We start from the raw sequence: 21,142 nt of genomic DNA, 5'->3' as shown, positions 1-21,142 counted from the left end.
TTCATCTACCTTAAATTGACTGTAGGATATTTTTGGCTGCCAAGAGCAATGCAGAGGGACATTTTGTGGCTGTGTTGTGTAGATTTCCTTGGGGGTCAGGGTGTTTAGGGTGGTTTTTTTTTTTTACTTTTCTAACCCATCCTTATTAATAATTCTTGGTTGTATCAACAATCTAAAATCTTCTTTAGCACATTTGTGCCTCCAGACTATAATTTCTTAATATTTTCCATCCAAGAATCAAATCTGTACTTATGAAATAACATCGAAAATGTCGTGCCTCATATCACATCAGAAGCCTGATTCCATGCTCTTTGATTTTGCAGTTTTTAGGTCAACAGATATGTGAAGAACTAATACCTGATTTAAGTCAAATAACAGAACGCTCGGACCCTACGGAACTCGGCAGGTTACTGCAGCTTATTTTAGGCTGTGCAGTCAACTGTGAGAAGAAACAAGGTATGTGCGTGCCAGCGGCGACACTGCGGAGGGGTGTTGTCTGTGGAAGTGACCCTTCTGGTCACTCATGGAGCTCTAATGCAAGCTGTTTTAAGGCTTTGTTTAGTCTCTGCTTGGCTGTCCTGGGAGTCAGCAGACCTTCCTTCTCCTCTGACTTGTACCTAGCAGGATGTCCCCGGGCAGCTACTTCTGAAAAGGGGCAGCATCAGGGGACGGGAGTTCCTTTTAAACTTGCTCACATCCTTGAGCTTGTGCTAGTGGCTGAGGCATTGTCGTAGGCGGGGACCAGCCCCCACATCTTGGGACGAGCTTCTGAGGCCTCCGATACCCTTTGCTAGTCTTGGAATCTTTCTGGTCTAGTGAGGAAGGACATCAGCTCTGCTTTTCCCCACAATTGCAGGCTCGAGGACCAGTGTCTGTGGCCCAGGAGCCTCCCTTGACCTTTTTGCTTCAAGTAATCCTTTCTGTAGTGGATCCAGCAGAAACGAGCTGAAGAGCCCGGAGGCTCCTCTCCTAAGTGTCACATTGGGCTCGGAACAGAGTGCTGGGATGAGGGAACCTTGTCCAAAGCATTCTGGGGGCTTTGGGCCAGGCGGTAGTAGAAGCCAGGGTCCTTCTTGTCCCCTTTTGAGGGCCCCGATGCTGCTCTCTGGGGACATTTTGCTTGCCTTTGCTCCTGTGACCCCACATGCTGCCTCCCTCTCCGTCTCAGGCCTGCCCTGTCAGCTCTTCCTCATTCATGTCCTTCCAACACGAATTCCAGCCCTCCCTCCCATCCCCAACTCCAGATCCGTCTGACCACGGCCACTCAGGACAGGACCATGGATGGTTCCACTGATGTGTTCGGCTTAATGGCCAGAGCAGAGCTTCTCACCCTCTAAATCTTTCTTTCTCTGAGTTGTCCAGCTGTGGCTGCTACTTGTTCATTTTCTGTGGTTTAAAGTCTGGTGTTGGCTGTGAGCCTTCCCTCATCTGCCCTGTGGAGGGTGAACATTGGGGTGGCCTCTCTGGCTCCCTCATATGCCACCCCTGCCTGGTCCTTGCCCTTCAGGCCCTTGTTCACTCCCAGTCTTTGGGATCACCATAATGACCCTCATTTCCTGTCCCAATAGGTGACCCTTCCCTGGGCCCCCAGCAGAGTGCCCTGGCGTCTGGGCGTCCTGAACAGAATGCTCTGAGAGGCCTTTCCCTGTTGCCTGTCTCCCTCCCGGCCTTCCCCTGCTGCCCATCTCCCTGCTGCTTTCCTCAGGGCCCCATGGACAGTGACCCTGACCTTTCATGTCTTTGGCCCCACTCCTGCCACCCGATGGGGTGGGGGCTGGCTTCCGGCAGGCTCGGGGGCCTCCAGCGCCCTTTGCTCCCTGTGTGGCGGGCCTCAGGGGGTGCGTGTCCGCCGCCTCATGCACCTACCTTTGCGTTGAGGTTGCTGGCTTGGGCGTGAGCAGGCCGGGTCCCCCGGATGGGAGGCTGCATGTCTCCCTGGCAGCGGCCCGCCCTGGGGCTCCCTCCTCAGCGCTCTCTCGTCTGCTCTCCCCTAGAGCACATCCAGAACATCATGACCCTCGAAGAGTCGGTTCAGCACGTTGTGATGACTGCTATTCAGGAGGTGAGAAACGGAGGGGGGCGCCTGGCTCCTCAAGAGGAGGACAAGAATGGGGGTCGCACTCCTGGTCCCAGGCTTCCGGGGACTCCGAAGGGCCGGGCACGGCCAGAAGCAGGAGATTTTTTGGTTGGGGATGCAGGAGGCAAAGGCCGGTGCCAAGGGGGCTGCTCCCCGCAGTGCCTCCAGAGGGCTTTGGAAAGGGGTCTAGAGGGGAGACTCCCCGCCAGGGTGGGCGCCAGTAGCTTTTAAAGCTCTTCCCCAGCCTCCCTGGGCCCTCTGGCCTCTGAGGCCCGGGAAATGGGCTTTTCTCCTCCTCTCCCCCAGACCTCCTCGTCCACTTCCCGGTGCCTGGAGCACCTGCCCTCCCCCAAGGTCCTCAGAAATGCTTTTCCCTCAGGACTCGGCAGCCTCCTTCCTCAGGTGCCTCCTTCCCGGAGCCCTTCCTCCTGCCTGGCCTCGTGAGGCCTTTGCAGTAAATTCACCCTCCATCGGGTCCGACTCCCGAGATGGAGGGTCAGTGCTTCACGGGGCATGGGCCATCCCAGGGAGCCGCCCGAGCAGGGAGGCCTTTGTGACTCGGCCCTGGACTCTGCGCTGAGGCCGAGTCTGATCCTCCCGGGGCTGCCCCTTCCCTGGCCCTCGGCGTCGGGGCTGGGGGTGGCCTTGGGGCACCCGGAGCAAGGGGCCTTTAGGGCCCTGTGGGAGGGGGTTCGGGCCTCTGGGCCCATCTGCCCGGGGCCGGGGCGGCTCCTTTCCCCGTGCAGGTGCCTCACTGGGCCGCTTCTCTCTCCAGTTGATGAGTAAAGAGATCGTGAGCTGCGCCCCCACCGACGCCGCCGGAGAGCTCGAGTACCAGGTACGGCGAGGCGCCCGCTGAGGCCCCCCCGGGCCGGCCCCTTTGCTAGGACAAGGTGCAGGCGATGTCACGGGCGGCCCGTTGCCCGGGAGATGATTGTGAAGCGGCGGCCCGAAGGTTCCGACATCAGATGTCTAAGGAGCCTGTGGCCGAGATGAAGCCTCTCGTAGAAATCGTTGTGCCTTCTTTTCAGTGCCTGGTAACAAGTGATGAGAGAAGTAGAAAAGATTTGGCCATTCCTAGGTGGCGAGTCTCCATGCCGTGCGAGGGCCTGAGGGGTCAGGGAGGTGGGGAACAGAGCGCGACTCGGCCAGCCCAGGCAGCTTCTTTGTCCTTTGCCCCTGACTCGCTGGGACCATGGGCCAAATCTTCTCCCCTTGGATAGTGGTTAGTGCACCGGGCACGGAGGGGCGGCCTCGGCCGGAGTGCGTGGTGGGGCCCTCTGGTGGTTCTGGCGCCCCGGCCCTGTTCCGAAGTAGCCCGCCGTCCGGCGGCCACGGGGAGGGCCGTCTTCTCAGGCTGCCCCCCTGGGCCTTGGCCCCAGCCCCGGCCCCTCACTCACGGAGGGCCGCACATCCCCGGGCCCCGCCGGCCCGTCGCCTACCCTGTCATGGGGCGGCTTCCCGGAACTACCGGCATCCCCCGTCCGAGGGTCTCCTCGTCGGGTCCCGAGTGGGCTCGGGGTGGGTGGGCTCGGCGAGCTCGGGCACAGCAGTGGACCGCAGACATCCCCGGGAGGTCTTCCTGCGGCGGTCAGCAGCTTCTGGCCGGAGGGCTCCTGGAGGGGCCGAGCCGCCTCTGGGTGGGGGCATCCCGGAGCACGTTCTCCTCGACCTGAGCTCTGGGTGTCGTGTGCGCGGCGTGAAGGCGCACCGTCCAGTGGGGTGTCCTTCTTGTCGCAGCTTAAAAGAGCCTTGGAAGAACTCCAGGACGCACTAGCCGAGAAAGAGGAGCTGAAGCAGAGATGCCAAGAGCTGGACATGCAGGTGAGGGGCCTGGACTCGGGGCTTCCAGCCCCTGGGAGACCCTGGGCCACTCGCTTAACCGGGGGCCGCCTCCATTTTCTCCTTGTCAAATGGGAATCCTCACGGGCCTGCCTCCTGGGCTGGGCTGAGACCCCCCATCAGAGAGAGCCCCTTCACGAGGGGGCCCCGGGAGGAGGCTGGGGGGGCGGCCTCAGCAGGGGGGGCTGCCCTCACCGCCTCTCCGCCGCGCAGGTGACGGCCCTTCAAGATGAGAAGAACACGTTGGTGTCTGAGAACGAGATGATGAATGAAAAACTCGACCAGTTGGACGGTTCTCTGGAAGATCCCAACACTGTGGTGGCAAAAAAGTATTTTCATGCACAGTTACAAGTAGAGCAGTTACAAGAAGAAAACTTTAGGTAGGCGTCCTGCCTCCTCGGCCCGCGGCGTCACCGCTCACTGCTCGGGGCCCCCCCAGCCCGGGGAGTGCCGGGCTCTGGCCTGCTGCCATCGTGCCGGCCGGCTGTCCGTGTGTGCCCGTGTGGGGGCAGGCGGGGCTGGCCTGGCGGACCTCGGAAGCGGCCGCGGGGTCTTGGGGAGTCCGAGATTCGGGGAGGCAAAGGGCCGTGGTTTCACTTTGTGCTTCCCCTTCCCCCCGGGTCACTCGCATTCAGTGCCGCGACTCCCTCTCGGGGGACGCCTCCTGGGGCCGGGCACCGTGCTGGGCCCTTGGCACGGATCTCCTTCGATCCCCGCGGCCCCCCAGGAGGTGGCTGCCATTGTCGTTCCCATTTCGCGCTTGAGCAAGCCGAGGCGAACAGCTTAGATGACTTGGCAGCCAGCCGGCGCCCGAGTGCATGAGGCACGTTTGAGCCAGGTTTCCCGGCTCCAGGCCTGGCGCTGCGTCCCTGGGCCGCTCCGCGCTCCTCCCGCGTTACTTATACAAATGGACACGTAAATGTGCCTGGAGGTGTCGGGTTGGCGTCTCACCAAATTCAGGCAGACGACCCAAACTCTTACTAGCAGGACCGTGGCCGGCCCAGGCTGGACGCTGCTCTCTTGGCCCCGGGACTGAGGTTCCCTCGGGCTGGCGGGGTCGGGCCACTTGGCCTCGGAGGGCCTGGCCGGGCCGCTAACCCTCTGACTTTTCTGCTTGGGGCCTCTGTTGTGCCTCAAATCCCTGGGTGGGGATGGTGGAGTCAGCGAGGCCTCCTCCGGGGAGGCTTCCGTGCCCAGGGGCTGGCGAGGGCTCCCGGCGCCCCGTCGGTCCTCTGGTGCCCTCCCACGAGGCCGCGGGCTCTCCGGGCGCCCTTGGCCTTCCCTTCCCAGACGCCCACGTGCACCCCGTGTCCAGGGGGTCGCACACCTGACGTGTCTTTCTTTGCGGAAGGCTGGAGGCGGCCAAAGATGACTACCGGCTTCACTGTGAGGAGCTCGAGAAGCAGCTCGTGGAGTTCCAGCACCGCAACGACGAGCTCACGAGCTTGGCCGAGGAGACGAGAGCCCTGAAGGACGAGATCGACGTCCTCAGGTGGGGCTGGGCTCGGGCGAGGCGGGGGGCCTTTCGTCCTCACTGCCCGGGCCGCGGGCACCCTCTCGGCGCCATCCCAGCGGCGGCTGCCAGGCAGTGCCGCCTCTGCCTCGCCTTAGGCTGGGAAGAGCCCCAGCTGTGGCCGCCCTTTGGGAGGTTCCGTCTGTGAGACGCGGACGAGCATCCTAGCCGTCAGGGCCCGGCAGGGTCCCCCACTGGGAAGTGTCTGAGGCCACCTTTGAACCCAGGACCTCCGGCCTCCAGGCCTGGCTCTCTGTCCTGCCCCCACCCCGGGCTTCTCTGAGAAAGAGATCCCTCCCGGCTTTCCTTTCCCCAGGACCGACTCGCACGCTTCTTTGGGCCGGGGCAGGAGGCTCAGCAGCCCTGGGGCAGGCTCCACGGGAGGCCGTGTGTGTGTTGGCCATGGGCCCATTGGAACCAAAGCTGCCGGCAGAGCCGGGACAAGGGGGAGGCGGGCTCCCTGGAGGAGGCCCCCCACAGCCACCTGCGGCCCGAGCCGTGGGAGCCGAGCAGGGGAAGCTGCCTGGGCTCCAGAGAGCCTTCGACTCTGCCACTGTCTTAGGGAGTCCCTGGTTGGGGATCCGCCCAGAGAAAAAGGGGACCTACAGCCCAGCAGGAAGCTTTTCTTCCGGAGGCAGAAGCGTCCTTCCTTCGCAGCCTTCCCGGGGGCCCAGCTGGGCCAGCCTGGCTGCGGCCTCCGGCTCACGGGGAAGGCCACGCCGCGCCTCGGCCGGCCTTCTCCCATCTCCGCCTCTTTTACCGTAGGACGACCTCCGATAAAGCTAGTAAACTCGAGTCCACCGTCGAGATTTACCGCCAAAAGCTCCAAGACCTGAATGACCTGAGGCGGCAGGTGAAGTCGCTGCAGGACACGAACATGATGTACATGCACAACACGGTCAGCCTGGAGGAGGAGCTCAAGAAGGCGAACGCGGCCCGCACCCAGTTAGAAATGTATAAAAGGCAGGTGAGAGACTGGGGGGCCCTGCGCGGGGAGCCGCCCCCCGGCTCGCCTCCTTGTCTCCCTCCCTGTTGCGCTTTGGGAGCCCCGGGAGGGGCCCTGGCGGAGCGTGAAGCCGGGCCCTGCCGTGGCGGCTCTGCTCCTGCTCACGGGGTCCTCCTGGGCACGCTCGTTGTGGCTCTTATCAAGTCTCTCCCCAACCCACGGCCCCCCTGAGGCCTCCCTGGCCCCGAAGGCCGGCCACGGCCCCGGCGGGGAAGGGAGAGCCTCGTCTCCTGGACCGTCTTCCTTTGCCTGCCTCGGCGTCAGGCCCGCGCCCCGGCTCACGCCTCGTTCCTTGTCTTCCACCACAGGTTCAGGATCTTCACGTTAAGCTTTCCGACGAATCCAAAAGAGCCGACACGTTGGCCTTTGAGATGAAGCGCCTGGAGGAGAAGCATGAAGCTTTGCTTAAGGAGAAAGATGTGAGCCTCCTTGTGTGCTAGCTGGGCCTCGGGCCGGGTCTGCTCTCAGCAAGGAGCCGGGGCCCGGGAGGCCGGAGCCGGGGCCCGGGAGGCCAGAGCCGGGGCCCGGGAGGCCAGAGCCAGGGCTTAGCCCTTAGAGCAGGGTCCTTCCAGGCGCTCATCCTGTCCAGTTTGTCCCCCAAGTCAGGGGCCAAACAGGTCTGAAGGGGCGGCGTCCCGGACTGCCGGTACTGCTGGCATCAGGACAGGGTCTGAAGTCCGTTCTCCCAGCCGGCCCTCACGAGGGGCAGAGTAGGGAGTGTTGGCTGCACGTGTTAATGTTTCCTCAGAAGGAAGGAAGGTCCCAACTTCAGGACGGAGTTTGTGTCGCTGCTTCTGTGGGAGGTCACTTTGTCCTTGTTTTCTCAGAGCCCAGACTAGAGTAACTTGTGACACGGAGGCCCAAACGGCCACCCCGTGCCCACCTCTCCGGGGGCAGCTCTTCATTTCTGCCCTCCCCCACCGTTGTCTAGGGAAGCCTTCCTGCCTCTAGCATTGTCCCCCTCAAATGTGCTGCCTAAATGCTAACACGATGGAGAGGGCCCCGAGGCAAAACTAAAGGCCCGGGGGGCCGCCGTTGCTCCTATGCCCATCCTAGGCGAAGGGAGGAACGCTTGTTTTGCGTTCCAGAAGTCCTGGTTAGGGAGATATGGAGCGCCCCCGGCCTTCGTGCTCTGGGGAGCTCGGTTGGCGGAAGTGGGGACACATATGTAGCCTGGAGGGGGTCACCCTTTGCACACGTTTCTTCACACTCCCATTCTGCTGGGTCCAGAGGGGCCTGGAGCCGCTTTGGAGGTCCAGGTGTCGAGGCTGGAGCACCGGAGCTTGTCGGCTAGGGGTCAGGCATGGCCAGGAGGGTCCTGAAGCCCCCTTGGCGGCGGGATTCTGGGTGCTTCAGGGGTTCACTGAAGGGCTGCACGGGCCTGTGTTCCTAGGATAGCCTCATTCATAGGAGATCAGGCTCTTGTCTTAGTCCCTGCCTGATGGCGATGGTCATCGTCAAGGCCTTTAGTCCCCTTCTGAACCTTCGCCGCTGCGGTCCAGGGGAGGGGGGGTCATGGCTGATGGTCACCGCCGTGCGTGGCTGTGACAGAAAACACCCCGATACCAGCGCCGTAACTTCCACGACAATCGGCCCCAACACGGGAGAGTCCGTGCTAAAAAGGGTGCCGCCCGAGGATGTCCAGTTACAAAAGGGCTTCATGCCTGAGCCGAGGTTGGCGCTGGGTGCAGACGGGGGAGCCCAGGCTCCTGCCATGGGAGTCCTGCAGTCAGCGGTGCTGCTGGCTGGCCTTGGGGTCTCCTTAGAGCGGTCTGCCAGATGGGAGGGGCAGGCCTGGGGGCTCGGAGTATGGGCGCAGCCCTCCGAAGACCCTCTACAGTAGAGACAGTTGGGGGGTCCCGGCTCCCCGTCCCCAGAGCTCAGGGCCCGTCCACTTAGGGACATAAAAGAGGACCAGGCGCTTAGAATTGTAGGAAAGAGATGGGTTGGGGCCGGCTTAGCCCGGCTCTCCTCCGTCATTGGCAGGAGCTTCGGGATATCTCAGGGAGTTCCTCTGTCCGTGGGGCTCACCCTGCTTGTTGACGGGCAGGTAAAACCCCCTTCTCCACCCCACCCCCAATTGTTTACAGAGACTGATCGTGCAGCGCGACGCCCTAAAAGAGACCAACGAGGAGCTCCGGTGTTCCCAGGTGCAGCAGGACCACCTCAGTCAGGCAGGTCGGTCCGAGCGCGGGCGGGTGAGGAGGGGCCCCCCTCACTTTCCTGGGGAGCGCAGCCTTTCACGGGCTCTGTCTTTGCAGGTGGCTCCGTCTCCACAAGTTACGAGAACCTGGCTGCCGAAATTATGCCGGTAGAGTATAGGTAAGAAGATGGAGATGGCCGGCTCTGAATCTGTTTGTTTTCATGGTGACTCAAAAGCACCTTTTCCAAGGGCTTTCGGCACACCAATTGGCTTCCCTCACTTCCCAAATGCTGCTCCCGTGGCCGTCTGAAAGTTCTTTCAAGTCCCAATTCCCCAGCTTCCACGGAGGCGCTTCCCAGGTTTTCACATCAAATTGCTTTGAGCAGTTCCTGTTCCCTTCCCTGTCCTTCCTTCCTCACTTAAAATGCTAAAATGCATCATCAGGAGCACGTCAGGCCTCTGGCCTCCTTCTCAAGGATGCCTGCTTCTGGCCACCAGCCACTCCTCACGTAGAGCCCTCCCCCAGGCCAGGCGTGGACGAGGACACGGGCAGGACACCAGCCCCTCTTTTCCTTGTGTGTAATAAGGTCATGCCGTGAAAAGCCTTCCCATTAATTTACATGGCTTTTCACTGGCCGAAGGAACATTTTCAGGCATAGTTTGCTCTTCAGAAATCTGGGGCAGCAGCTATTCAGAATTTCGTGCTCTTTTGAAAATAGAATCTTTTTTTAACCCTTGATCAATAAGGCTTTATGTTGAGAGGGTAAACTAAATCAAATTCCCCTTTTCATTGGTAGAAAACTTTACATTTAACAGAAAATAGGATACGCTGCTTTTCTTTGGAATCTTCATTGATCCTGTCTCGTATCCTAGGCCGGGAGGACCCAGGGAATTTTCCGGGGGCTCTGGAGATTCTTTGTCCGTGTTTTCAGGCCCGGCCTCACACGTTTCCTTCCTCTCTGGGTGCTCCTTTGACAGGGTCTCGCCACTTTGGTTAGGCTATAGAATAACGGTTGGATAGATGTTGATTGGTTTTTAAAAAGTCTTTAAATGTTGAGTCCAAAGGAAACTGTTCAAAATTAAAGCCAGGCTTCTGCTTTCCAAAAACAGAGAAGTGTTTATTCGCCTTCAGCATGAAAATAAGATGCTTCGATTACAGCAGGAAGGATGTGAGAATGAGCGGATCGCAGAGCTCCAAGAGCAGCTGGAACAGAAACATCGGAAAACCAGCGAGATGGAGACGGAGCAAAGGTCGCTGGGTCCTGGGGCGCCCTCTCCCCCCACTCTGGGCTAGGCCCCGAGGCGCCAACATGGGAGCACCGTCAGGGTTCTCCGCGGCCTGGCCCCGGCTCCCTCCCTTTGATGTGAACAGCAGACATTTCGTACTCTTTAACGGGGGAGTGAGTGAGTGTAGGAAAAAGCACCTGCCACGTGGGCCCTGGGGGCCGGGCCCTGTACCGGGACCGTCTGCTCTCGGGGCTCCCACGAAGGTGGGGATGGGCAGGCCCAAGGCTTCCGCTGAGACGGGCCCCAAAGGGCAGGGATCCTCAGAGGTCAGGTGTCCCGGTGTTGTCGCACTCCTGCAGGCCTTGTCAGCCCAGGGAGAGGGTCAGAGGCCGGGTCCGAATGTTAGTTGTGCCGCCGGCTGGGTGGCCTGACCCCAAGCTTGTTTCCTCATCTACCCAATGGGTCTGAAGCGCCTTCCCTGGGCACTTTGGAGGTCTGGTCTGGCAGGAGCGGGTGTGGGGAGGGCCCTGTACCAGGCCCTCCTGCCCCGGCGCCCTCCTGCCCCGGCCCTCCTGCCCCAGACGGATGACGGAGCTCTCTGTTCCAGGCTCAGCAAAGAGTATATCCGGGGTTTGCAGCAGCAGATCGAAGACCTTCAGAAGACGCTCCAAGAACAAGGCACCAAGGCCGAAGGGGAGAGTGTGAGTGAGGCGGAGAGGCCGGGCCTCCGGCGTGCGGGGGGCTGTGTGCGGGCGGCGGGGGGCTCTCGCACCTTCACACCCAATCACTGTTAGGAACGAGGCGACACCAAATACCGTATATATCTGCATACCAGATGCGGCACTTTGGCAGCCTTGGGGCCTGTCATTGTCGGTACAATAAGCCACTTCCTCCTTGGGCCGATCCTCCCGCTGCACCTGGGTCAGACGGGTGCCAGGATGGGGGGGGGGGGCTGCACCCCGAGGCTTTTGCTCTTCTGGCATTCTCACAGGCCCAAAGCTAGAGGCCCAGTAGGTAGGGAGAGCCAAGGTGCACACAGAGGCCGGGGAGGGGAGAACAGGGGTCTTCCTTAGAGAATGCCCCCAGCCCCATGGGGAGCCCTGAATGCATTCTCCGAGCTCCCCGGCTTCCCTCCACAATGGTGGCCTTCCTTGCCGAGGACTGACGGACAGATGTTCCCCCGACAGCTCCATGAGCCAGGCGGTGCGGGTACCAGAATCCCCCGTTACATGGGGGTCTGTGCCAGGTGGGCCTGAAGCCCGGCCTCCCGGGCTTTTCAGCCCATAGAACGCCCCCTCGCGGGCTCTGCTGCCAGCTGACCTCCTCATGTGCCAGGGCCCAAGATAAACTGAGCAGACATTCGAGGCCTGGAGCCCTTAGCTTGGCCCCCTTGGCAGGATGGGAAAGGGACTGGAAAAGCCAGGCACGGGGGATTGGAGCCTTAAGAGAAACAAAGCTGTCTGTGTGTCTGTCTGTGTCAGTGTGTCTGTCCGGGCTTGTGTGAGAGAAGCGTCAGGGCCCAGTTCTTAGGTCAGCATTTTGGGGCTGCTGGAGGAGGGGAGGCGTGCTGGGCAGAGTGAGGGAGTGAGCCCCGAAAGGGAGGCGAGTTTCCTTTCTAGCGTGTGTGCGCTATGTATGATTTTCTTTTTTTTCCCCTGGGGGCTTGGAAAATAGAGAACGTCTCATACGTGGCGGCATCTCATATGTGCATATATACGGTATTGTAACCTCTCTCATACCAATATTTGTTGTTAAGCCATACCTGTGGGGTGAAGTCCCTGAAAGAGCTCGGCCGCTCAGGGCCGTCCCCTCGAGCTCCCGCTCCGGAGGGCAGAGCCCTTCTCTCCTGCCGCGGGGCACAGCCAGCCTGCCCTTTGGCCTCCTGCTTCTCCGAAAGCTCCAGCCGAGGTCTCAGGACCCTGTGGAAGGGCAGCTTTACAGATGCCTGGATCGGTGCTCCCTAAAGGGGATCATTTTGTCGCATCGCATCGTTTCAGGCTCCTGTAGAGGCGGCAGTGCCTCGGGGAGAGCCCGCTCGGAGGCGGCGAGTGCCACACGGAGCCGGGCCGAGTCTGTAGCGAGCCTTTCCACACGCCAGCCTTCACGAATGCATTCGTTTTTATTATGATTTTCTTGTTAGCATTTTGTTCTTGTCTTCTAGTTTCTTCTTCCTTCTTTCCTGAGATGCTTTTAAGTAAGAACTTGACACCTGAAGGGTTAATTTTATGTGATTTTCATGAAGTGCAGCACACATCTTAAGTAGAGAACTCTGCTTTACGCTCGGTGTCTGCCCGTCAGGCCATTTCCTAACGGTCATTTGTGTTTTATCTTGTAGTCCAGCAAACTAAAGCAGCAGCTGGAGGCTCATATGTAAGTTGGACTGAAAAGTATGCATTTCTATATACCATGAAGAAGCTTATGTGCTCGGAAAGCTTCTTTCTCTGTCTCTCCCCCGAACTTCCCTGAGATTGTATGAAAAGGAATCGATTGCTTGAGCTGAAACCATCAGGATACAAAAAGAGCTTAATTTAAAAAAGTCGTGCCCCAAAGCCCCTTCATCCCCAAGAATGCCAAGGCTCCTGCCAAGTTCCCAATAATGGAATTCTACAATAACCCATTTTAATGTTGTTTTTGAAGTGAAAGACACTTTCACTAGGGAGTATGTTTATTTTGTCAGTTTTTTAAAGTCTTTCATTAATTTAGAGCTGGTTTGTCTGGTCCTCCAACTATTCTCAAACAGTCCAGAGCTGGCAACTTGACAGGAAACGACAGACTAAAACATCCTCCCTGCCCTTCTCTCGGGGCCTTGCTGCCTCTCGGGGAGAAGAAAAAGAAAGCGGTTCATTGCCTGTGTATACACAGTGCTCTGGTGGGGCTCAGGCCGGAGCTCTAGGCTCCAGCATAGCCAGGCAGGGCCTCCACAGAGCCCAAACTCAGTGTGTGAGGCCCAACTGGGACCCAGGATGCATCGATCCTAAGAAATTAGCTGAGGTCACTGATTGAACTTAATTATGTGCAAATGGGAGTGCTAAAGGACTAACAGTAAAGTACATCTTTTGAATTCTTTAGGGAAAAACTTACTGAGGTCCAGGAAGAATTACAGAAAAAACAAGAGCTTATTGAAGATCTTCAGCCTGATCTGACCCCAAATGGTAAAGATCTGAGGGTAGGAAGGGGTGGTGCTGGGCGGGGTGCCAGACTCCCCCTCCTAAGCTCCTAAGACCCCGAGGGCCTGCCACAGATGAAGGAAGGCTCCTCTACCCCGGCCATGCCAGCCCTTCTCTGCCATGTTGCTGGCACAAAGTGCTCCTGTAGCTCCTTCCTCACAGGCACAGAGTCTGACTCACTAGAATGTTTGAGCTGGTCCAGGCCTCTTGTTTGTCTATTCAATCGTATAAAATTTCTGTCAGATTTTTTAAGGGATTGTTGACACCTTCTGTGTTTTACTCAACAATCATTTCCTGCTTTAACAGCTTTTCTGTTCCCTACGATCGCTCCAGTGTCTTCTTGTATCCTTTGTAATGAGGAAAAACGCAATGCCAGCCTCACTCGCAGTCTGTGCTCTGTTCCCAGCGCCTGTGTGAAGGGTTCTGTTGGCCACTGCATTGAGTGGGCCAGTCCTCCGGCTCTCTTGGAGGCCTGGGCTCCTGGGCAGTGCGGACATTCCACTCTACTTTGAATCTGGCCTTCTTTGCCGGGCATCGCTTCCTAGAAGCTCCCTGGGTCCTTCTGCTTTTCTGAAATCTTCATTGTCTTTCTCAAGGGGCAGCAAAGTTGCACGCCATTCACATACCAGAACTGTTTATTGGTTCAGGTGGTCCTGATCCACGGGCAGCCACTTTTCCAGGTTTTGTTTGTCCAGGGGGTTTTGCTTCCCCAAAGCATATATGAACCTGTCGCTGACAGGTAGATGCCCCTCTGGCCCAGACGCAGGATCAGGCTTGTCGGTGCGCCCAGACCTGCACTGTGTCGGGCCCAACCCCGTCTGGCGTCCGTGATCTGGCGTCCTCGGCCTCCATGCTCCCAGCCCCGTCCGGTGTCTGTGATCTCCGAGCCTCGTGCTCCGTAGCCTACCCTGGCCTCTTCTCACTCCTCTCAGCCGGTTTCCCAGGCCAGGCCTCCCTGTATTGTCTCTGATTGGCCTTCAGCTTCCTCTGGATTTGGAGCAGGGCCGAACGTCCAGAGGGAGTTTGAGCCTCCAAACCTGTGTTGTAGCCAGCGTTTCCAGGGGCTGTGGCAGACAGGGGTTCCCCCCAGCCGGTTGTTCCCCTTCTCTGACCCCCGTGGATTCTTGTTCTTCCCAAAGCTGTTCGTGCCTACAATCCCGGAGTCGGGGGCATTTGGGAACACTGTCCCTTCTAGACGCCTAGCAGGTTAAGGGAAGTCGGGTTACCAAGAAAGCCAAAGATGAAACCCGGCCAGAGTTGTTTTCTTGTCAGCTCTCGTCTTTCAGGAGACACATAAACCATCTAGAATTGTCTTTTTTCTGTTCAAGCAGTGGAATATCACGAGGGAAGTTTGAAATGGTTGTTTTTGTTCATTTCTGTCGCTAGCACAAAAGATACATGACCTGGAAGCTGCCCTGCAGAAGAAGGATGAGGACATGAAGGCAATGGAGGAGAGATACAAAATTTACCTAGAGAAAGCCAGAAATGTGAGTAGAGGAGCCCAAGGGCCTGCGTCTTTAAGGACAGAGTGTTTAAACCCTTCCCTTCCTCTTGGAATCAGGACCAGCACTTGGAGTGAAGTGATTTGCCCCGGGTCACACAGCCAGACAGTGTCTGAGGGCAGATTCGAAGCCGGGCCTCTAGGCCTGGCCCTCTGGGCACTGAGCTCTCGAGCAGCCCCTCTGGGTCTTAAGGAGGACGGGCGCTTCTTGCTCGCTCCTGGCCCAGGCCACAGGGCAGACGGGCCAGGCTGCAGCAGGGCACCAGCACGCGGGTCCGACCGGCCCGCCTGGGCTGTCCAGCTCCTCCTGTGTCTTTGTAGCCTCCCTGCCCTGGGAGGTGCCCCCGAGGCAGGCCGAGGCTCTCTGAGCTGCCCCGAGGGCCCGGCTGGTGGGGCAAAGCCTTCCTGAGGGTTGTGGAGGTTTGCAGCCGCAGAACGCTGATGTGGGAGGAGAGCCCGGTCTGTTTCTGGCTGCCCCACTTCATGGAAGGGGTGGCGCTTTGCTTTTTACAGAAATCCCTTATTTCTGTGCCTTTCCCCGTGGGTGGCCTCGCTCGCTCTCTGTCACTCCCAAAGAGGCTTTTGCCCCATGGAGGTGGCCCGCCTGGCCCGGGTGAGTCTGAGCTGGGGCTTCTCTCCCTCCCACGACTCCTCCAGGTCATAGCGGGAGGCCTCTGGGAGATCCCCCAAAAGAACTTGAGGTTCAGCTTTAGGACGGCCCATCCTCGATCCTGCCCTGGGGGGATGGGAGCCAGGCCCAGGCCCAGGCCCGGCACAGCTCCCTCCGCAGCAGAGCCTCGCAGACCCTGCAGGGGCAGCCCCAAAGCACGTCCACCTGCCCGGCCTGCGCCTGCCTTCAGGAGTGCGAGGCGGGCCCGATGCCGGGGCTGAGGGAGACCCCCAGAAAGCGTCTGAGGCCGCTGCCCGGGGCGAGACGCGCTTTCCAAGGCCTGCGCTCCGGGCTTTTCCCGTGGCCGGAGGTGTTCCCGAGCCCCGGATGAGCCGGCTGCGCCCCCACTTCCACCATCATTTGTCCTCTGCAGTTTGTTCTCAGGTTTTCGTTCAGCCCCAGAACGTTCTCTGTCGGCAGTGAAATCCTGAATGGCCGTGTTTGCCTTCTCCGAACAGGTAATTAGAACCCTGGACCCCAAATTGAACCCAGCATCCGCTGAAATCATGCTCCTGCGTAAGCACCTGGCAGAGAAGGACAGACGGATCGAGATCCTCGAGGTACGGGGGCTGCCTGGGCTCGGCCTCTCGGCCCCTGCCCGCTGCCGGCCCTGGCCGGGGCTGCTGGGCATCCGGGGCGGGAGCCGCAGGGCATGCCGGCCGAGCGGGGCCTCCTCCCACCCTGCCCTGCGGCCACCTGCCCTGCCAGGGGTCCATGGTCAGGCGAGGAGGAGCCTTCCCAGGAATGCTCGACATCTCGTAGAAGGTTGCTGGGGGGGGTCCCAGGCCTGCTGGCAGAGCCCGGCGGCTCAGCCCTTTGAGAACTTCTCACCCAGCAGAGATTCGAATCCTGCCACAGATGAGAATACTGAAAGCTGGAAAGAGCCACCTCTAAGGTCCGCAGCAGAGCCTGGAGCTCGCCCTCGGGGCTCTCTGCCCCCCTCAGCCCCGCTTCTCAGGGAGAGGCCTGGGGCTCCCCTGCCTCCAGCTGAGCTCGTGCCCCCCAAAAAACAGTAAAACCCACCTGAACAGGGAGGGTCCCGCATGTCCTCCCATTCGCCCCTTTCCATCTGGCCTCTGCCTGCACATTGAGGGAAGCAGCTTGTCCTCCCTCCAGCCTGAGGCAGTCACGGAGCAGATTCAGTAAAGCACCACGTAGGGCGGCTTTTGGTTTATTCAGATCGGGATTAAACATTAAAGGTGTCCTATTTGTGGGGCCTGGGCTAGACTTTCGGGGATACAGAGGCAAGTGAGCACCCGCCCCAGAACCACGCAGAAGCAGTCCGAGCGCTCTGGGAAGAGGGCATGGCCTTGGGCGATCGGGGGACGATTATAAGAATACTCTAGAATCATTTAAAATCTTGCACATCACTTTATTAACCGCCCCCACATCAACATCTGTTTATTTTCGTGCATCTTCATAAATAGGACTTTTTAAAACCTGCCCAATTCTGCTTAGTACACTTAAAGAAATACCTGAGAACTCTAAATGGTGGTCGGGACTTGCTGGAAGATTTTATCTTTTTAAATAATTGATTTTGTTTTTCTATCACTTATACTCCCCACTGTGTACTCCACCTGCCCCCCCCCCCAAGGGCTGTACAGGCCTTAAAACTAAAGAAAAAACCACTTCCCCAGGGCTAATCAGCATATCAACTAAGCAGGACCCTCTGAGTGGTGTCTGTGCCCCAGGCCCTGAGAGCAGAGGGCCCGGCATTCCCCTCTGTCTGTCTGTCTGTCTCTCTCGGTCATTATTATTATTATTAACTAAATGGTTATACTTTTAAAACAAAGGGAAGGAAGGGAATATTTAGGGAGCCTGAGCACCCTACAAATAGTATCCCCAGGGGTGCCGTTATCCTTATTTTATAGATGACCTGCCCCCACAGCGAGTGAGTATCTGAGGTAACATTTGAAGTTGCGTCTCCCCAGTCCCCGGTGCAGCCGTCTGTCCTCTGTGCCTTCCCGCTGCCAAGGGTCCCTCCCAAGGCGTTTTTAAGAGGAGCTTTGGCTGTAATCTTCCAGTTTTGTGTGCATTTACAGGCTTATCTTTCATGTTCTCCAGAATGAACTTCATTAAAATGTTTGATGGAGGTTGTGCAGCCCATTTTTGTTACCTGGAATTGTCTGATGTTTCTCGTATTTCTCACATCTTTTCCCAGGGTGAATGTAAGGTAGCAAAATTCCGTGATTATGAAGAAAAACTCATTGTGTCTGCCTGGTATAATAAGGTAGGTGGAAATCTAGCTAATGCTTTCTAATGCTTTGATTGATTAGAGAAAAATGTTAACTAGCATCATTTGATTAATATTTTTTCAAAACTCTGATCTGTATCCATTTCATGTTCCATAAACACATTCCTAAAAATCTAATTTCTTTCATCAGCCCATTCAGTTCAGCGAAAGTTGGTTCAGTGGCTCCTTTAAGTACGGGGGAGGGGGGGTACAGAGGAGAATCACACTGATCCATGCCCTCTGGGGGGCTCGGGGTACAGTGGCTGGGCCCCACAGAGAAGTATGCCACGGCCTGGAATGTGGTGGGAGCCAGGAGTCCTGGGAGACCAGGGAGCCGAAGAGCCCCGGGCTCTGAGCCCGTGCGAGGGGAGGCCGGCTGCGGCGATGCTTCCTTTGACAAGAGGCCCTGCTGGGAGACGGAGCTTGGTCATGCCAGCCCGGGCAGCGGGCACGGAAGTGGCCCACGTTCTCCGACCTGATGACAGCATTGCCGTGACGGCGAGCTGTGACACCTCCTTCCTGGCCATGCTTGGGGTGGGAATTATGGCGAAGAATGCAGGGAGGTGAGCGCTCTTGTGCCGCATCGGAGGGGAGAGGGAAACACGGGCTGGAGGGGCCCCGCCTCACATGAGGGCCCGATTGCCCCCGGAATCCTGAATCTTGGACAGAATCTCCACGGTCTTGTGCCCTCAGACAAGCCTGCCAGGAAGACTTCTGCAGCCCCGAGCCCGCGGCTCTTTTCGGTGCTTCACAGTTGTGTGTGTGCTGAGGGCATCTTCGAGGAAAGCTGGGGAGGGAATGGGCAGGAACGAGGGAGCCCATCACGGCGGTCATCCTGCCTCCTGGGGCCTCCCTCCCACGTCTAAGGCCGCCAGGATTCCTGCTCAGGGATGGTCAGGGAAGGCTCAGAGGAGGGAGGTGGAGACCCAGACCAGACGGGATCTCCCGTGGTCACGGGGAGTGCCGGGAGGACCGTTTGCAGGTGCCTCGAGGCTAGAACTTCCAGGGCCCGGCATCAGGCCCGACTACCCATGGAGGGAAGATGGAGGGAAGGAAGGCAGGCGTGGCAGGCCGCCATGACAGCGCCGAGAACAGCCGGTGGGGCCTGAGCGTGCCAGCAAGTGGTCAGCTGTGCCCCATCCTCTGGGCAGGGCAGGCGGCTACATGGCTGAAGGAAAAGGGGCCGCCTTTGCAAGGAGCTCATCTCTGCCGCAGAAGCCCAGCCTTCTTACTCTTCTTTCATCCCGTCATCCCCAGGCCCGAAAGCTGCTTCCTCTCCGAGAGGCAGCCCACTCAGCAGGCACAAGAACCACATTTGTGGGGCGCTCACTGTGGGGATTGTTCTGGGGCTGCTGTGGGCTTGTGAGTCCTGAAATGCCATCTTCAAAGAATGAAAACCAAAGGCCATCTCAAGGGGGCTGCAGATGTGCACGGCCGAAGAGAGGGAAACTGAGGCACTGCGTGAGAGAATTGGCGCTAAAGGTGGCCTCACCAGGAGTTCAGAATAGGGAAGAGCTGAGCCAGTTAGCCAGGGAGAAGGGAGACTAGTCGCTGGGCAGCCCTGGGCCCCTGGGCTGTTCACAGCCACACCCCGTAGGTCCTCTGATGGCACCGTGACACTGAGGAGATGAGCCACCCAGGGAAGTGGGAACAGAATAGCTTTTTTCAAAAAAATCTTTTGGATAAAAATCCCAAAGGCTACCTCATTTAGATAGTTGAATTTGAAGCTAAAATTCTTTAATTTTTCTCTTTTGCATTTGGACTATTTAGACAAAGTGGAGAAAAGTAAATAGAAATAATAGAAATTATCCTTTAATATTTTCTTGCTAGTTATCATTATTACAATCCTGGCATTATGGCAAGGAAGTATTATTCAGGTGGTCCCTGTTTTAGGCGTACTACTTGTTAGCATCAGAAAGGGAGGCGAGGTCTTCTGGCTGCTCACCTAGGGAATGATGAGGCTGCGTGAAGCGTCCTCTAAGCGGTGGCGTCCAGCGTTTGACCGCTGACGTCCTCGAGTCCCCAGCAGGCTGGCCGAGTCCTTCATGCACTGCCGCCTCCTAGATGGAGAACCTCCGCTGATGCTGGGGGAGGCGGCAGACTAAATGTGGCGTGAGAAGCTCATCGTTTTTTGACTTGCTTTAATCATAATTTCTTTCAAAAAAATAAGTGTTGAGTTTTTTTTGTTTTTACATCATTTCTTCCCAATAGTCCCCTTTTCAGAGATGTGTCCCCTAGAACAAAGAGTTTTTAAAGACTAAAAACGACGGAAAAGGCAGCACAAGTGATCGACACTCTGAGTCAGGACTGGCGAGCCTCTCCGCTGTGCAGAGCCGGGGGCCGGGGCTCTTCTTCCCATTCACGTCGTCGTGGCCGCTGCCATTGTCCGTGCTGTTTTCTGGCCGTTTCCATGATTTTCACACCTTCATCCTATATTCATGGACCACCTCTGGGTTAGCCATTCCCCAGGCAGTGGGGATCCGCTTTGTTTCCAAATTCTTGCTGTGAACCCAAAGGGCCCCAGAAGCCCTTTTTTGTGCAGGGAGCCTCGGCTTCCTTGTGTGACAAGCCTAGCAGATGGGAAGCGGCAGCTCTGAGCCTCGGGTTCGAGGGGCTCGGACAGTGTAGTCACGTCCATAGGACGCTGGACTTCACAGCAGGTTGTCTCGACCCTTGGCTCCCCTGTAGGGCCCCAGTGTGGCCGTCCACACTATCACTGTGTCTTGTCTTCGCCGGTTTGTAGGGGACGGGAGAAACCTCAGCGTTGTTCTGACTTGTGTTTCTCTTCATGTCATGATGCTTCCAAGGCAGAAGAGCACTAAGGGCTGGGCAGTAGGGGTTAAGTGACCTACCCAGGGTCACACAGCCAGTAAGTGTCTGAGACTGGGTTTGAATCCAGGACTTCCCTTCTCTTGGCCTGGCTCTCCATCCACTGAGCCCCCTGGCTGCCCCTGACATGTCTTATTCTTTAGATGAAGTATATGGAGGTAGAGAGTGCTTAGAGATCTGTGAGAGAGAAGTCACTTGGAGGAGGCTCAGGAAATGTGAGGCTGGCAGTGTCTGGACCGGTAAAGAAAGGCAGGGATGGAGGGGGAGAAGAGTCATCCCTGGTCCAGGGAATAGGAATGTGGCTGGCTAGAGGCAGTGGCCACTCAGTCCTGTAGATGCCTGGTCATTGATGGTGGAATGACTCTCTGGGGTCTCTTTGTCACGGTGAGCCACAGAGAACCCAAAGCCTGTCTGCCGCTGGGTCCAGAGATCCCCGAGCAGGCCAGGAGGCTGTGCCCAGGGCGGCCTCAGGCCTTGTCTCTCAATGTTCTTTTCTCTTCTCTAGAGCCTCGCTTTCCAGAAACTGGGGATGGAGTCCAGGCTGACCGGAGGCAACGGTTCCTGCAATGACTCTGGCGCATACCCTCCCGCGCGCTCCTTCCTTGCGCAGCAGCGCCACATCACCAATACTAGAAGGAATCTCTCTGTTAAAGTACCTGCTACAACATCTGATTAAACTGCGAAAGAGACCCAGACCCTTAAGTGCCCTTAAGCTGCTTCTAGCTCCCACCCCCTTGGCGGATCAGAGCCGGCCCGGTGCCGTCGCTCATCTCAAAGCAAAATGAACGAAAGCGTTTTTTTCAGGTGATGTCTGTAAGGCAGAGCAGCAGTGACGTCTGTCCTTCCAGATAGTTAGGAGCGAGGTTGATTAGTGAGCACAAATCTCAGAGAATTTTACTTATCTTCAGAATATAATGTTTAGAATTACAAATTG

At 57.8% G+C, this 21,142-nt stretch overlaps 1 protein-coding gene across 1 annotated transcript in view; it reads left to right on the top strand.

The window, feature by feature from the left end:
* The window catches only part of HOOK1 (hook microtubule tethering protein 1), a 36,603-nt gene extending 15,700 nt beyond the window's left edge, over positions 1 to 20,903 (top strand). The window contains exons 5-22 of the mRNA XM_044673506.1: positions 324 to 456; positions 1,995 to 2,062; positions 2,853 to 2,915; positions 3,818 to 3,901; positions 4,133 to 4,299; positions 5,271 to 5,411; positions 6,198 to 6,399; positions 6,747 to 6,857; positions 8,529 to 8,616; positions 8,700 to 8,760; positions 9,692 to 9,832; positions 10,416 to 10,509; positions 12,144 to 12,178; positions 12,878 to 12,960; positions 14,362 to 14,462; positions 15,605 to 15,706; positions 17,308 to 17,376; positions 20,714 to 20,903. Coding sequence (XP_044529441.1) covers positions 324 to 456; positions 1,995 to 2,062; positions 2,853 to 2,915; positions 3,818 to 3,901; positions 4,133 to 4,299; positions 5,271 to 5,411; positions 6,198 to 6,399; positions 6,747 to 6,857; positions 8,529 to 8,616; positions 8,700 to 8,760; positions 9,692 to 9,832; positions 10,416 to 10,509; positions 12,144 to 12,178; positions 12,878 to 12,960; positions 14,362 to 14,462; positions 15,605 to 15,706; positions 17,308 to 17,376; positions 20,714 to 20,884 — 1,914 coding nt within the window. The 3' untranslated portion in view covers positions 20,885 to 20,903. The remainder of the gene's footprint in view (positions 1 to 323; positions 457 to 1,994; positions 2,063 to 2,852; positions 2,916 to 3,817; positions 3,902 to 4,132; positions 4,300 to 5,270; positions 5,412 to 6,197; positions 6,400 to 6,746; positions 6,858 to 8,528; positions 8,617 to 8,699; positions 8,761 to 9,691; positions 9,833 to 10,415; positions 10,510 to 12,143; positions 12,179 to 12,877; positions 12,961 to 14,361; positions 14,463 to 15,604; positions 15,707 to 17,307; positions 17,377 to 20,713) is intronic.
* Positions 20,904 to 21,142: the final 239 nt, after the last annotated feature.

This window comes from Gracilinanus agilis, chromosome 4 (assembly GCF_016433145.1).
Source record: "Gracilinanus agilis isolate LMUSP501 chromosome 4, AgileGrace, whole genome shotgun sequence".
Classification (NCBI taxonomy): domain Eukaryota; kingdom Metazoa; phylum Chordata; class Mammalia; order Didelphimorphia; family Didelphidae; genus Gracilinanus; species Gracilinanus agilis.
Note: the sequence above shows the minus strand (reverse complement) of the source record. Positions and strands in the feature narration are given on the sequence as shown.